This window comes from Micropterus salmoides, unplaced genomic scaffold (assembly GCF_014851395.1).
Source record: "Micropterus salmoides isolate LMB-PRFRI ecotype aquatic unplaced genomic scaffold, ASM1485139v1 Ms_hic_scaffold_2, whole genome shotgun sequence".
NCBI lineage: Eukaryota > Metazoa > Chordata > Actinopteri > Centrarchiformes > Centrarchidae > Micropterus > Micropterus salmoides.
In genome coordinates, this window is record NW_024041150.1 from 53,831,561 (window position 1) to 53,848,560 (window position 17,000).

Sequence of the window (17,000 nt, forward strand, 5' to 3'; positions counted from 1 at the left end):
TTTGGAAAACGTTTCAGAGTGTTAAAACTTCCATCTGACAATAAAACTAATGATTGTAGAGACACCAAAGACAACACTGTCTCTGTTAGATGGAACAATGGGACATATTTCAGAGTTCCTGCTGCTGTCTGTACAGCTCATGTTGTGCTTTGTTGTCCTCTCAGTCTACCAGGTGGAGGTGGATTCAGAGGTGGAGTCTGTCCTGCTGCCCTGCAAAACCACAGTTCACCTGCCTGAAGACGTCACAGTGGAGTGGACGGACAGAGATGATAATGTGGTCCACATGTATCAGAACGGCTCTGACCAGCCTGAAGAACAGGACGAATATTACAGACACCGAACAGAGATGAAGAGAAACCTGCAGAGACCTGGAGACCTCAGTCTGACCCTGAAACACCCCACAGACAGAGACAGTAAGACGTACACCTGCACCGTCTACAGGGAGAGAGACATCCTGATGAAGAAAAAAGTGAATCTCAAAGTCAGAGGTCAGTGCTGTAGATACAGGCCAGAGGTCAGAGTTGTCGATACAAGTCAGAGGTCAGAGCTGTAGATACAGGTCAGAAGTCAGAGCTGTAGATACAGGTCAGAGGTCAGAGCTGTAGATACAGGTCAGAGGTCAGAGCTGTAGATACAGGTCAGAGGTCAGAGCTGTAGATGTTTGGCTCATATCTGATCATGAAACAATAATTACTGATCAGCATTCACAATATATCAATCAAAAGAGGAAATGACATCATAACAGGAAACAAGAATAATCCAGGAGATCATTTACATGGATGGAAAGAATTAGATCAATAAGTTGTTAATTTCCAGCATTGATCAAGAAGGAAGTCCTGAGTGGTTATTAGTTAATTAGTTTTGTTAGTAGAAAACACATATTAGTTTCAACAAAACACTCAGAAAGAATTAGAAACCCCCCCAAAAAACCTTGGTGCGCATCATAATTTTTACAATATTCCTCATCCCTGGTTTTTTATACATGGTTAAAAAACATTTATCAATGCCAAGAGACATCTTTAGAGGAAAGAAATACAGTAGAAAGCATCTGCACTGTGGGTAAAGCAGGGTAGTATCACCGGGTCGTTAGAAACCCGTATGGTCCTAACATTTGCATACAGCAGTTGAAGGTAGGTGAGAACAGAAAGCAAGCAAAGGTTGGTTAGAAAAGAAGAAGAGAAAGGGCCATTTAATGCATGCTGGATGTGCCGTCTTGTTCCTAGAGGTGACAAAGAAACACAGAAACACAAACTTCAAATCAAGTGATATAGCTGCCCACACTGACTCCATTTACAACACGAGAAACAGAATTAAAGTTAGAAAGATAGAGTTGTTTAGAAGTCTGAAACAAAAAGAGCAAGAAGGAAAGAATGAAAGAATAAATGAATGAAAGAATAAGTAAATAAATGCAGAAATATAAGAAAGAGTATACTAATACTAACTCGTATACTAAAAAATAAATACATACATTTGCTTTTGCCTTTTCCTTACAAAACCTATTGTCATTGCTATTCCCATAAGAGACTTATTGTCAATGCCATTCCCTTAAGAGACTTGTCATTGCTTTTCCTTTGCAAACTCAACCTGTCAATCAATGTGTTTTGGCCCACCCACTAAGTCAAGTCTGAGCAGCCAATGACTGATACGTTTGTATCAATATGCTGTGCACATTACTGTATTATGATGATTGACTGTATAAAAAATAACACCAATTGATTTCTGAACAGCTGTTTTGAAGGAGCTGAGATTCCTGATTTCTGAAACCATACACTATGGCTACCAAGCTAATATACTACTCTGCATTGCTAGTAATGGAGGTAGCTAATCGGCTAAACCCCCCAGAGGCAAGTCGACATTTGTGGTTGGTAGCCGGTGGCCGTATCATTACCAGCTTGACGTTACACTGGTGGTAAGTTAACTTGAAACTACTCAACAAAACTTTAAAAAACAATCTGTTATTGAGAGTATACTACAAAATGTTAAAATGCATATAATACATGTCAAATGAACAATCTGAAGCAAATCAATGAACCTGAATTTAGATTTTCACATAGGCTGACTATTGTTACGAGTCGTTTAATTGGATGTCACTTGATTATAACGTTACTTGTCACAACTTAATAAACTAGTACTAGATTACATATGATAGTAGCTATTTAGCTTGCAAACCATTAGACATAACTGTTAACTTTTATTGCCTAACAGTTTATGTTAAAGATTGTAATTCCCCACACTTAGCTTTGACTTAAGTGTTAATGCAATAGACAGCGCTGTGCAAGATTTTTGTCTTGAATATGACAGTTGACACACAAAGGCACTTTCAAATTCGTTACAACACATTTCTTTCAGTAGTCAGTTGTTGTGGAGGTCATGGCCACCTATGAAGCCTCCACCCTGTCTGCTATACACAGCTTAAACTGCTAAATATTTGTCTTGGCTACTTGACATATGATGATTTTCCATGGTCTGTCTTTAAAGGACAACACACAAAGTTATTTAAAGATTGCCACACATTTTGAGGTTTTGCTTCTTTGTTAAATTTTCTCCAATATGTGACCTAATAGTGTTGTCAACATATACCTCAGCCATCTTTAATGGTTAACTATATATTTTCCATTACCTGAAGCATTTATTACACATTTATTTTCCTCCCATATTCACAGTGTGGATCAGATGCCCCACCTGGTGCCCAGAGAGCTGCACAGACCTTGGATGCATCTTCAGTGTGGCATGGACTGATGTAGAAAAGGCCTTCCCTTCTGTTAACTTTTACAGTTAATGTTAGTTTTAAATAATGTCCACATTTGTGTTTCATGGCCATTTAAAAATATTGTTTATGGTTCACATTGCAATAAATTCCATATATATTTGCACTGCTTCTGTCTCTATGACTGACTGAACTCTTGCTTAGAGAGTTACATCTAGTGTAAATAGAAAAGTGAAAATACTCAAAAATCTAACCAAAAATTGTTCATGTTTCACATAAAATGTTGCCAATTATGCAGTATATTTCTTTGTTTGCAGAAGTATTTCCACATTCTAACTTATACTTAAAGACAAGATAAGGACTCCGCTAACGTGAATGGGGGTAAAATTGTAAACGCTCGGCTGGTGTAGCCTTTTCAAATGTTACCGACCAAATGGATCACATTCTGATAGTCATTTTGCTTGGGTTGCAAGAGTCAAATATATTGATTCACTGTGTTACAGCCGCCGTTTTGGCAGCTAGTAAATGTTATTTCAAAGCACAGGCACTTCCTGTTGGCTCAGAGGCATTGCGAGGCTACCCAGCCGACCAATCACAGAGCTTATGGTCGGCGTCGACTCCACGTGTAGTTACATTTTTGAGGAGGTGCACGTCAGGCGACAGCGTAGTCTCTGCGTAGCCTACGACGTCAATTTGACACAGAAGTATAAATTGAACTTAAGCCACACAAGACCTTCTCAGGGGTCACAATAAATTACACCTCCTTGGGGGTTTCAGAACTATTCAGTGTCCAGATAATTCTTTGTTTTCCACACAGTGCAACTTCTCAGTGAATGTCACATTTGTCTCTTAAAGAAAGGTTATATACTGGTTTTATTTGGACATCAGCTTTTCATTTTGAACTTTCTAGCATATGAGCAAAATGTTAACTTATGAATACCATAATAACATTTTCATTTACAGCTGTTTACTGTCATTTTGTTAAAAGTTTAGATCACATTATTTTGAGTTAACATAGTAAACTGATCATTGAACAATGTGAACAATGTTTAGTCTGATTCCCAATACACAAGCAATAGTTTAACAAATTAAAACCATATTTTGCATTCATGAAAACATTAATATTAAAAGGTTACAAATGTAACCGTTGTTTTGTATGACTAGAAATAATGTGTTTTAACAGTAATTATAATGATAGAGCCTATGGATGGGAACCTAGTGTCATAATTTTAAATCAGTATTCATATATTGTGGAGTAAAAGTAAAAACAAAAGGTTAAGCAAAGCAGCAAGGAGCACAAGCTGGAAGCTGGGACTTTTATATCGTGTAGACACAGGTGCTCCACATCTGGACGGATTCTGCAATCAGCTCCCCTGTTAATTAATTAATCTGTTGTTCATCAGGTTAGAAACAGCTGATGTGCAACAGGGAATGCAATTTGCTTTGCTGGTTGATTATCTGTAATTTAGCTTTTTCTGTTTAGTATAATTATTTTCCTTTTTAAATCTCCATGAATGTATTGATAAGATCACTTTAAAATATCACGCTTGCTAGACTCAGCCACTATTTGCAGTAGCACATAAAGCCAATACAATATGATTATTCCTAAAGCATCTATGAACATAATGTTCACAACGCAAACAATTATTGTGGCAGTAACACGGGAGCAGCTCGTTGTTGAAGCAGGGTAAGCCTACATACAGAGGAAGCTGTGTGTCATGCGTAATGCCCAACAGGACTGTTTTGTCTACCCAGATTTTCTCTCTCTATCTGTGCATCTCAAAAATTATAGTTTGCTGAATAAATAACAGCTGGTAACTGCTGAGTCAAAGCCAAGATTAGTTTTACAGCTCATTTCGGTTAATGAAGCCTAATGCAGATTACATACTGGTTAACCCTACCTAACGTTACCTAACAGTTACCTAAATGCGGTGCACCATCAACTCTTTGATTACTTTTCTTCCAAAGTTGTATCACATTAAATGCAAAAACTTTAATACGTTTGGATTTCTGTCCAGGACTCTTCAAAAACTGTGTTAACCATGTATTACGTTACACTATTGTTTTTTGAGCATCGTTAGCACGACGTTAGCTTGTCTCGCTTGAAGCTGGCTAATTAGCTAGTTAAATGGCTAAGCTAACAACCTAATGTAATGTGCCGATACCTGCTAATGAGTGCTAACAACACATTAATAAAATGCTAGGATTTCAATTACCAACTGGAGCACCAGCTTCTTGGAAGGTCTGTTAGTACAATTAACTGCTTAGTAAGACATCATCCGTCCGGTATTTGCATGAAAAATCTCCAAAAGGCACAACTAGATGGCGATGCCAAGCTCCATGACTGCAATTAGTAGAGTGAGGCTGCCTTGAAACGAACACTTCTATGAGTGATTAGTTGGACTTAGTGGGCAGGCCAAAACATATTGACTGACAGGTTGGGTTTGCAACGGAAAAGCAATGACAAGTCTCTTAAGGGAATGGCAATGACAATAAGTATCTTAAGGGAATGGCAATGACAATAAATTTCGTAAGGAAAAGGCAAAAGCAAATGTATGTATTTATTCTTTAATTTTTTTTTCTTTCTTATATTTCCACATTTATTTATTTAATCTTTTATTCATTCATTCTTTCTTGCATATATTTACCCATTTATTTATTTATTATTTCATTCAGTTCTGACACTTTGGAAGTTCCATAGTACTCAGTGTGCCTAGGATAGGAAAAATGCCTTCAGTTACTGTACATCATGCCAAACTGGACCATCAACAACCACACTTTCCCCCTATTTTTCTGCCATTAATTTAGCTGGACCTGAAAGAGTTTCAGGCAAAGTGACTGACTCAGATTCACTGAACAGATCTGCTTTTTACTTGCAATGGGTTTTATCATTCACAATCAGTCTGATCTTCCACTATTGTAATATGGGAAGATCTTATCAAACACACACTAACTCTGGAGAAACTCTCTCAGCCGTATGACACTTGCATGATGGTGCACTCGTTTTCGTTTACATTTGTGTATGCTAGACACTGAAATGAGTTTATCACTTATATATTTATAATTTCATACACACCCAGATATTTTCCCTCCTTAGTGTAACATAAAGTTTGAAACAAACACTTATCACATCACAAAAACTCTTTAAAACTCTAAATGGAAAACATCTGAATGTTTTTCTAAGATGTGTTATTTATAGTATAACGAAACTAATTATGATCATGCAACACACGGCTATGGGCCAGAGTTTGACCCAGGCCGCTGCAGTAAGGATTAAAAAAGTTTTTATCCCTCTTTTTTCACCCCCAAAATAACTCAGAATTTTGAAAATAGGCCGTCCTAAATCTCTCGAAATGCCACCATTAAATGCCGTTACCTGCTAGTCTATATAAACTCCTAGGTAGTTTATCAATAGAGATGCTACCATAATGGGATTATGCACTCATCACTCCTGGCCTGTTGTTTTTTCTCTGTTTATGTATTTTTAAAGTTCTATTTTAAGTCTAATACCCAACTGGATTTACATGAGACCCATTATCACCACCCCTGATCAGTAACTAGGTTTATTGTTCTATAAACCCCAACTGGGCAAACTTTTTATGGAATGATGTTTCCCCAACAGAAACATCAAGAATACCTTATCAGGTTTTACGTCTAATTCTAGTTAAAAAAAGATAACTGTTAATAGTGCTCACATTTTTAAGTCGGTTGGAGTATCCAGCCGGTCACCACCCGGTCCAAAGTCAGGCGGGTTCCTCTCTCGTTATGCGAGGCGGACTTCCCTACCGGTAAACGTTACCTGCAGTTTGGACTCGGGCGTTGATCAGTTGGAGCGTCTAATCCCATCCTCGTCGCCAAAAATGTCAGAGAAAATTATTCCCTTCCCAAAGAATACGGAGTGAATTAGATGTGATGAATCTTTCTTTATGTAACGTGGCCACGCTTTCTCTCTCGAACTCATTTCCTCTTCTTAAATACAAACAAGTACAAAAAACAATAGCCAATAGTAACTGCCAAAACAAATGGTAGACAAGGGAAACAAATGTCAGATCACATCTAGAGTATCAGCATGCACTCAAAGGCTCTTCCTGGGCTGACAAAACAATGCAAATGTATTTGGCATCAGAGATGTCTCTATATCTCTTTATTGGTCTATGTTAAAACTCTCACCTACATACCAGTACATTTCTTGCAAGTCAGAAAATCTTTGATAAAAAAAAAAATACTGTGACCAAAGCTAATTTCTCAGGGTCACAGTGAATCATAAAACATCAGCAACCTATAATTTATTTCTCACAAAGGAAGGAGCTGAAAGAAACCAAATGTGTTGATCACTTAGAACAAAGAAATGCAGCTTTAATAGTTTGGATCAATGAAAGATTGATGATCAGTTCTCATCACATCATGTTGAAGCCGTTTGGAAAGAAAAGTGGGCTCAGAGTCGGCAGAAGAAAAGGCCAAATATTGATGAAGCAGGAAGAGCAGTTTGGGATCAGATCCAGATCAGATGTTTGTGTGTCTCGGTGTTCTGGACTGATGTTGAACATGTGGAGCTGAGATTCAGTTACAGAACAGAGATGAAAACATTTGAAAGCTTCTTCTCTTCAAAGTTCAGCTTTAGATCCAGAAATGTAAAAGTCCAGCAGCTCAACACTGACAGGAGACATTACTGTGAAGCAGCACATGGACAAAACAATCCCAGCAGCATCAAGACTCTGATCATCTCCAACAGCTTCCTGTGTTTCTGTCCCCTGTTAGCTGCTGCTCTCATCTGCTTCTGTCAATAAAGTTATTCAAACTGCTGCTGCTGTCTGTGCAGCTCATGTTCTGCTTTGTTGTCCTCTCAGTCTGTCAGGTGGAGGTGGAGGAGGGGGCGGAGTCTGTCCTGCTGCCCTTCAAGACCACAGAGAACCTGCCTGAGGACGTCAGGGTGGAGTGGATCCGCTTTGAAACCATATTTAAGATAAAGACGGTCCACGTGTATCAGAGCCATTCTGACCAGCCTGACCGACAGGCAAGAGACCGAACAGAGATGAAGGAAGACCTGCTGAGAACTGGAGACCTAAGTCTGACCCTTAAATCCCCCACATACAGCGATGGAGGACGATACAGGTGCAGAGTCTCCAGGAATTGGAGTATCCTGAGACAGAAAAGAGTTGATCTCAGGGTCAAAGGTCAGTATGCAGACTGAGGTCAGAGTCTCTGTGTTTGTCTCTGTCTGACTGTCCTCTGTCTCCTCTGCAGAGAGAAGCAGGAACAGACTAATCTCCACTGATCTAACTCCTCTGATGACCGATCTGTTTGATCTTTGATCCGATCTGACTCTGGATCAGAGAGAAAATGGAGGTGAAGCAGCTGATGGAGGACGGATGAAGACAGGAGGACGCTTTGTCAGCTTCCTCTTCACTCTGACTCCTCCTACTGACTCTCACACACAGTCTACACACTCACTATTGATTCCTGCTGATCAGTGATGTCAGAGTGAGGTCAGCGTGATGTCACATGGCTTGAACGGGCGTGTTTCCTGTGAACCTCCCAGCGGCTGGATAACAGCTGCGGCTCTCTGGATATTTGTGGCTCGTTCTAATGCGTGCAGTCAAACAAACTTTATTTCTACAGACACAGAGAAGTCAGCAGCTGCAGGAAATCAGAACCACTGACAGGAAGTTAAGAGTCAAGTTAAACCACATGTCAGAACTTTCTACAGCAGCAGGATTTAGAAGATGCTGGAAGCTGCTGTCTTTAGATTTTGGACCCGTCACAATTTGTCACATTTTCTGAAGCCACAACAAATCTTGTTGAAAGGAAACAGTTGATTGAAGGTCCAGTTTCAAACGAAGAGTCAAAGCTTCTCTTTGTGTCGACTCCTTTAATGAGAACATTGAAAAGGACTCGAGTCCAAGTCTCAAGTGTCCAGCTCAGATTATTCCAGCACCAACCCTGGCAGGATGCAAGTTAAACAGAAAGCAACACATTTAGTGACAGAACAGAAAGCAGCCAGCTGTTAAAATGGACTCAGAGAATGAAGACACAATAAGATTTGATTCAGTCAGACTTTCACAAGAACAAAGGTTTGTTCAGCCTGAACACAAATGTGGTCTGTAGTGTTTTTGTAGTCCCTGTTTATTCAGCGCCTCTTCCTCCTCACTACACACTGGATCAAAGCACAGCAGTTAAACCCAGAGGCCTCCAGTGGACCTGGTTCAGGCCTCTGAAACATCTGGACTCTGTGATCTTTGTCTTCCAGCGTTGACATTTGGAGCAGGTATAAACAGACGTCACGTGATCTAGTTTGTTTGAAGCGTACCGAGTCCTTCAGACGTTGATCTCAGAACTCAAGGCAAGGCAAGTTTATTTGTATAGCACATTTCAACAACAAGGTAATTCAAAGTGATTTACATAAAACATAAAAGCAACAGGGAAATAAAAAAGTTTAAAAGCAACATAAAATAATAAAAGTTAGAAGAGTTACAATCAGGGCTAAAAGAGTTAAATGGAAAATAAAAACAGGTAAATATGTAATTTAAAGCAATGGTAAAAATCTAAAAACAAAGAAAAAGAAAACAGGAAGTTATCAGTAAAAAGAAAATTCTTAAATATTTAATAAAAAGCAATGGTACAAGTCTTCAGTCTTAATTTAAAAGAACTGACTGTTTCAGCAGACCTGCAGTTATCTGGGAGTTTGTTCCAGATATACGAGCATAATAACTGAACGCTGCTTTTTCTTGTTTAGTTTTGACTCTGGGGAAAGAAAGCAGACCTGCCCCAGACGACCTGAGAGGTCTGGATGGTTCATAACAAAGCAGTAGATCAGAAATGTATTTTGGCCCTAAACTATTCAGTGCTTTATAATCTAACAGCAGGATTTTGAAATCAATTCTTTGACATACAGGAAGCCAATGTAAAGACCTCAGAACTGGAGTGATGTGATCCACCTTTTTGGTCTTAGTGAGGACTCGAGCAGCAGCGTTCTGAATCAGCTGCAGCTGTCTGATGGATTTCTTAGGGAGCCCTGTAAGGACACTGTTACAGTAGTCAAGTCGACTGAAGATAAATGCATGGATAAGCTTTTCCAGGTCCTGCTGAGACACAAGTCCTTTAATCCTTGATATATTCTTCAGGTGATAGTAGGCTGACTTTGTAATTGTCTTAATATGGCTCCTCAAATTCAGTCCATGACTACACCAAGATTTCTGGCTTGATTTGTGGTTCTTAACATTACAGATTGAAGTCGAGCACTGACTTTCAATCGTTCCTCCCTGGCTCCAAAAACAATAACTTCAGTTTTATCCTTGTTTAATTGAAGAAAATTCTGGGACATCCAATCGTTGACCAGCTCAATACAGTTACTCAGCGCTTGTATGGGATCATAGTCCCCTGGTGAAATGGTTATGTAAATCTGTGTGTCATCTGCATAATTATGGTAAGATATTTTGTTGTTTTTCATAATCTGAGCCAGTGGAAGCATGTAAATGTTAAACAAGAGGTCCCAGAATGAACTCCACATGTCATTTTTGTCAGCTCAGATGTGTGATTACCTATAGACACAAAGTAGTCCCTGTCCTTTAAGTAGGATTCAAACCAGTTTAGTACTGTGCCAGAAAGTCCAACCCAGTTTTCAAGTCTGTCTAGTAATATGTTGTGGTCGACCATGTCGAATGCAGCACTGAGATCCAATAATACTAAGACTGAAATTCTGAAATAAATGGAAGTCATTGAAGACCTTAACAAGAGCCGTCTCAGTGCTGTGGTGTGGTCGAAAACTTGACTGGAAGACATCAAAAAAGTTATTTAGTGCCAAGAAAGCACTAAGCTGTTGTTTTGCATTGTTTTGATTCCTCTTGTCTCTTGTCCTTGGCAGAGGGAACAGATGAGTGACGCAGAAAGTTAAACAGGTTGGAGCTGAACAATTTTACTCCCGACTTGTTAAAGCGAAGTCCATCTGCCTTAAAAAGATGTCTGCAGTCCCACAGAAAGTAGTTTCGATGAAATGCACTGAATGGACGGTACATGCTGTTGAGAGCCACGTGTTCAATGCCAATCTGTTGAATCTCTCAGCTCCTCTTCGGATCGGCGGTATAGGGCCACTGATAAACACCTCAGCATTCAAAGAGCTGACTGTGCTCAACAGATTATTAAAATCCTCTTTCAACACTTCAGACTGTTGCTTCACAGCATAATTGGTCCCGATGTGCAGTAGGATGTTTTTCACAGTAGGATGTTCAGCCACGATATGCAGGATTCTTTCTGCCAAGACAGACACCGTATCCTTCGGAAAGCAGAGTACTGGTGTTCTTACTGCACATGCTTCTTACATCGTTTACAGTAGAGTCACCCACAATCAGAGTTTGAGGCCCAGTCGTTAGCTTTCCCTGCAGCCTTTTACTTTCTGATTTACTCGCAGTCCTTACCCGTCTGTGTGAGGATGGGATGTTATCCAGGGTCCTGCAATAGTGGTGAAAATCTGTTCTGCTGTTGCACACTCGGTTGTTGGGGAGGTTTGTTGCTAACTCTCCCTTTCGCAGCTGTCCACGGCTGTGTTCTACCAAGAACAGGGGTTGAAGAGGCGCTCTGCCTGGATGATAATGCAGGCCAGCCAGTCGCATCACAAATCTCAGGGCGCTGGGTTCTGCCTGTTACTTGTCCTCCCATTTCCCCAGGAAATGATTTACTCTTAGGCTTTGCACCAAGAGCGTTCCAGGGAGGACTCCCACTTTTAGATTTATTACCCAGTACACAGGCCTCCTGCTTCTTGGTAGTCTTGTTGGTGCTAATTAGCCGGTGTGTTAGCATGCTCTTGTCCACTGTTTTCACTTTGTGGCCGAGTTTCTGATGATTTTTGTCCCAAGTCCAGCCCTGCACCCTGCTGCTGTCTGGCAAGAGATACCAAAGTCCATCTGTTGTATCACCAGACTGCAGAGCCGCTTTTTTTTTTCCAGTCTCAGAGACTTAAATTCATCTTCAGCACTGCACCATGTAAAATTGTTTATTCATATATTTTTCTAACCATAACTTTGTATATAGCTTTTGCTTTCAGACCCATTAGGGGGCCTAATATGCATCTCATCTCACATCACAACTCTGTTGTAATATCACAATAGATTTACCTTGAACATTGACATTTGCTATTTGATAATACATTCTCAACGGCAGGTTTCCATCACTTTCATACGTCCTCAGTTGCCATCATGTGATGCCAATCAAGCACAGTCACATAACAGGTGGGAGATGCAGGAGGAAAGACTAGCTTGGCTCTGACAAATTTGATGAAGTGTGAATGAGTTCGTGGCTTTTAAGGGATCTACTCACAGCAAAAGATTCCCCACACTGTTCACACCTGTATGGTTTCCCTGCAGTGTGAACACGTTGGTGCATCTTTAACTTACTGTATGTAATAAAAGCTTTTCCACACTGTTCACACCAGTGCGATTTCTCTCCCGTGTGAATACGTCGGTGGATTTGTAAGTGATCAGATCTACTGAAAGATGCTCCACACTGTTCACAGCAGTACGGTTTCTCGCCAGTGTGAACACGTAGGTGGGTTTTTAATTCATCTGATCTACTGAAAGCTTTCCCACAATGTTCACACTTGTACGGTTTCTCTCCAGTGTGAACACGGCTGTGTTTTGACACTTGACTTGATGTACTGAAATATTTCCCACAATGTTCACACCTGTACGGTTTCTCTCCAGTGTGAACACGTCCATGGACTTTCAGGTTCTCCGAGGTGGCGAAAGTGCTCCCACAAAGATCACACCTGTGCGGTTGCTCTCCAGTGTGAACACGTCGGTGGATTTTCAGGTTCTCCGAGGTGGTAAAACTGCTCTCACACAGATCACACCTGTGCGGTTTCTCTCCAGTGTGAACATGTCGGTGGACTACCAACCTAGCAAATCTAGCGAACATTTTCCCACACTGTTCACACCTGTATGGTTTCTCTCCAGTGTGAATACGTCGGTGGACTACCAACCTATCAGCTCTAGCAAATGTTTTCCCACACTGCTCACAGGTGTGTAGGTTCTTGCCAGTGTGATGTCTCAGATGAATACTTAAATATTCAGATTTTGCGAAGGATTTGTCACAGAATGGACAGCTGTGACGTCCGAGTCCATCTCTTTTTCTCTGCTTCTGTAGCAAAAAAAGAGACAGAGAGAAAGACAGTAAGTTAGATGTCATGGTGGAGCGGGCTACGTAGAACCACAACTGGCATTTAGAACATGTCTGTGTTTGAAATTGTATAATAATGTAATGCCTACTGCATGATCAGTCATACATACTCTGTACAGCATACTAATGCAGCAGTGCAGTCAAATGCATTGACCGCACTGCTGAAAAACCTGGAAATGTAAAATGAAATAGAATTGGGAGTTGGAGAAAGTAGAATAGAAAAATAAATCTCCTTAAAGAGCGTAATATTCTGTGGCTGAAAGTATGCAGGAGTTGTAGTTGATCAAAAAACAACAACAGAAGAATAAATAATTTCAAAGCATTGCTGAAAATTCAGAAATGTAAAATTAACTACTCTTGAAAATCAAAAAAACATAAAGAGTACTTTTTCACCCGCAATTCTGTTCACAGTAGCAGCTGTGTAAAGGAGGAGTATTGATGACATAGCAGGGCTGGACAATTCGACCTAAAATCAAAATTTATTGAAAATTGTACCACAATTACGATTAATGAACGATTATTTTGGGTTTTGCCCTCATAGTTAACTGGCAAGATTTGTACTGTAAATATGCTCAACTCTAAAAAGGTGGGGTATTTTTTTAACTAGATTCTTGATATTTTTGAATAAATATTTAAATATTTATTGATAAGGTAATGGTAAAGTCAACATGTACATGACATACATGTTCCCCTCTATATTCGGCACATTGCACTGCTGAACGAACCACTGCTACTAAAAATACAGAAGATTATATCTATGCAGTAGGCTAGTAATTTTCACAGTTTTTCATTCATCAAAAGGACATCTACGTGCAACAAATGTATCACAGCAACCAAAGCAGGCGGAAAACACACTGCGCCTCCCTGCCGCCTGCCAGCGCTCCCCCAGGACTGGACGGGGCGGAGTCTCGTGACTACAAATGTGGTAGTATGTTTTTAAGGGGAAAAGTACATGAACACACATAGTGGGAAAAATACTAACGGGATAAAATAACCGACATGATAAAATGACATCAATTAGAGGCTCTGAATTTCGGTTCTGAAACTCTTGCTCCAGTCTAGGTTGCTCTAGCTGGTTCAGGAACATGTACAGCTGGACTGAAGCCTCGTTTACAAGCCTGGCAAGACCCAACCTACTCTGATTGGCTAGTAGTCCTTACATAGGCACTGCATGTGCAACTCCCAACAAAGCTGATTTAGACCAAAAGTACGGACTTTTAAGTCCCCGGATCTCTTTTCAAGGAACTAAAAGGTTCCTTCAGCCCGCTGTGTGCATTTCCACTGCGGTCTAAAGACCAGCGAAGATTACGCTAATTAACCAGCTGACGTAGACTGTAGGCCTGTACGCCGTGCAAAGCGATGTACAGGCATCATTATTTGTAGCCACTATCCATGAGAAAAATTTATAAATGAACATCAGATTTGACTGGAATAAAACAAAAAACTAAAGGTTGTGCGTGATAATTAAAGCAGTTTTTTTGTGGAGTATAATGAAGAGGAACAGATAAAGTTGGTTACAGATTTAGTAACAAAATGGATTAAGCCAGAAAGTTCTTAAAAATAACTCCAGCAGAGAGAAAGCAACTCAAACGAGAAGAATTGCGACAGTTTGGAAGGTTACGAGAAGATTTCCAGCCGACAAGAGCTGCCGATCAGCTGCACGACTCAGGTCTGTGTTGCCTGAGCGTCGAAGGAACAGGATGTTTTACGAGCTTTATTACCTGCTTTAATTAACTGCTCCGTTTGTTTTTGAAGGAGACCGACTTTGGCTCTCTGTAAAAACTTCCTGACTGATGAAAACTTAAAACAACAACAACTTTGGACCCAGTATTTAGCGTAACTTGTTCGCTGTACACACACCGCTGACGCTGGCTGCTATTTCCGAGCAATACTTTTAATGCCGACATACGATCTCAGGCGGACATCAGCCAGACTTGTGTGTGCTAATTGACTGTTTGTGATTTAATGGTGGAAAAGAGTTCCTCCAAAAGCTCCTAGTTCCACTCTGTAGCTAAAACAGAGCTTTCAAAACACGGTAAATTAGCAATGTGCAATATGACAAAAACATGTTTTTTTTTAAATGAGACCATGTAAACCTGCTCTGGTACAACCTGTAAATAAAATAATAAACCTGAAAAAGAGCATAATGTGACCACTTTAAAGAGATCTGTGCTCCAGAATGCAGGGTTACTTGTGGTCAGAGCCGGTCCTGACCTTCCTTGGGCCCTAATCAAAATTCTGCTGTGGGGCCCTCCTACTTAACAGTCTGCCTCTGTAAGAAGCCTGAATGGAAACCTCTTCTAGAAAAATCCAATACTGGTTCGAATGGACCTCTGTGCACTAACTCAGTCCTCAAAGTCAGATAAGACTGGGGGCCAATCTGCTGGGTCACTTGGTCGAGCAGCAACTGTTCCATTAGAGTCTAAACTGCTTGCATCTAATGCTGGCTGTACATCTTTGTGCTCATACTTCACCTGGGTCTGCGTGACCTGCTAAAGATGTCTGGACTGGGTCTGCGCTTGTACTGGCTGAGGCTGCATCTACTTCACCTGGGTCTACGTGACCTGCTAAAGACGTCTGGACTGGGTCTGCGCTTGTACTGGCTGAGGCTGCATCTACTTCACCTGGGTCTGCGTGACCTGCTAGAGACCTCTGGACTGGGTCTGCGTTCGTACTGGCTGAGGCTGCATCTACTTCACCTGGGTCTGCGTGACCTGCTGAAGACGTCTGGACTGGGTCTGCGCTCGTACTGGCTGAGGCTGCATCTACTTCACCTGGGTCTGCGTGACCTGCTAAAGACATCTGGACTGGGTCTGCGTTCGTACTGGCTGAGGCTGCATCTACTTCACCTGGGTCTGCGTGACCTGCTAAAGACGTCTGGACTGGGTCTGCGTTCGTACTGGCTGAGGACTGCCTTTGGACTGGCTCTTTTTCACAATAATATCAACAGGTTGCATTTTATACAAGGTATCAATAAAGTATTCTAATGGCATCAGTATCACTTTGAGGGTACTGGTTTTGGTATCGTAAAAATTTTAAACGATACCCAACCCTAGTGGCCAGCCAGGGTAAAGTTGTTTCTGTACAGTTTCTTTTGTTATGGACCTGTAGGCAGTAGTGGGTTCAGGGCACTGCCACTTTTGGGAATATGCACTGTGTTCTCATGAGCTCTGGGGCCCCCTGGTGGAGATGTAAGTTGTTATCTGCTGGCTCTAGTTTTAGTCTTGTGCTTCTTAAAGAATTTAACCGTGCTTTAAAATGTCACGGTTAATTAAACATAAAGGCTCTGCTACACAGAGTGTTTCTATTGCACGGAACAAAACTGTGGGAACTTAATCGAAAACAAAGTTACAGGAGCGGTGCATCAGCTTAATGTGTCTGCTTATCAGAGGCTACTGTACACTGGCTAAACTCTGGCAGAAAGACCAGACTGTGAAGCTTTATTTCCAACAAAGACACGGCTGGAGAGGCAACGTGGGATCATTTTGGGTACACCAAGTCTGACCAGGGCTTTGCTGAAGATGACGGATCACCAGTTTAAAAAACTTGCAGTTAAAAGGTTCCTGCTAAAGAAGCGAATACCTGCAGTAAACCTGCTGCAGAACTTGCGGGATCACCACCCAGCGTTGCACGCCCAAGTAAAGGTAAATTAAATATTAAAAATAAAGTGTCAAAAAATACCTTTTTCCCCCTGTACTGCACGTTGCTGCAGCTCCTCTTTTCACTCTGTGTGTGAATGCTTTGTTTTAGCTATGGAGTGATACATCTTGTCTCTAAATTAACTTTGCTGGGAGTTGCACAGTTGCTAGTTAAGCCAATCAGAAGCAGAGAAGGGCAGGTTGTGAGAAGCCCTTAAACAGCTTTGGTTCAGCTGTACATGTTGCCGACTAGCTGGCAACATGGACTGGAGCAAGAGTTTCAGAGTTAATCTGTATCCATAAAGTTTTAACTGAGCTCTGTCTCTACATCACAGGAACAACTTTGTGTCCACTGACTGCCTGGAGGGTAGCTAGTGTTTGGAAGGGAGAGGAGAGCTGTGTGCTGCAGCTCGCTGTTTTTCCACCAGGGGCATGTTGGACTAGCCGCTTGGCGAGCGTTATATGAGGCACATTTTGCTGTGACGTCA

At 41.0% G+C, this 17,000-nt stretch overlaps 2 protein-coding genes across 2 annotated transcripts; one reads left to right on the plus strand and one right to left on the minus strand.

The window, feature by feature from the left end:
* Positions 1–58: 58 nt before the first annotated feature.
* LOC119912693 lies at positions 59–8,829 on the plus strand. Its single transcript, XM_038731984.1, has 3 exons — positions 59–488; positions 7,555–7,881; positions 7,952–8,829. The coding sequence occupies exons 1-3, from the start codon at positions 98–100 to the stop codon at positions 8,017–8,019; spliced, it is 786 nt and encodes a 261-aa protein (XP_038587912.1). The 5' UTR covers positions 59–97; the 3' UTR covers positions 8,020–8,829.
* A 2,567-nt stretch (positions 8,830–11,396) lies between these two features.
* Positions 11,397–12,832, minus strand: LOC119912711 (zinc finger protein 239-like). The gene has a single exon (XM_038732003.1). It carries the CDS (start codon positions 12,611–12,613, stop codon positions 11,951–11,953), a length of 663 nt encoding a protein of 220 aa, XP_038587931.1. The 5' UTR covers positions 12,614–12,832; the 3' UTR covers positions 11,397–11,950.
* Between the last annotated feature and the right edge of the window lie 4,168 nt (positions 12,833–17,000).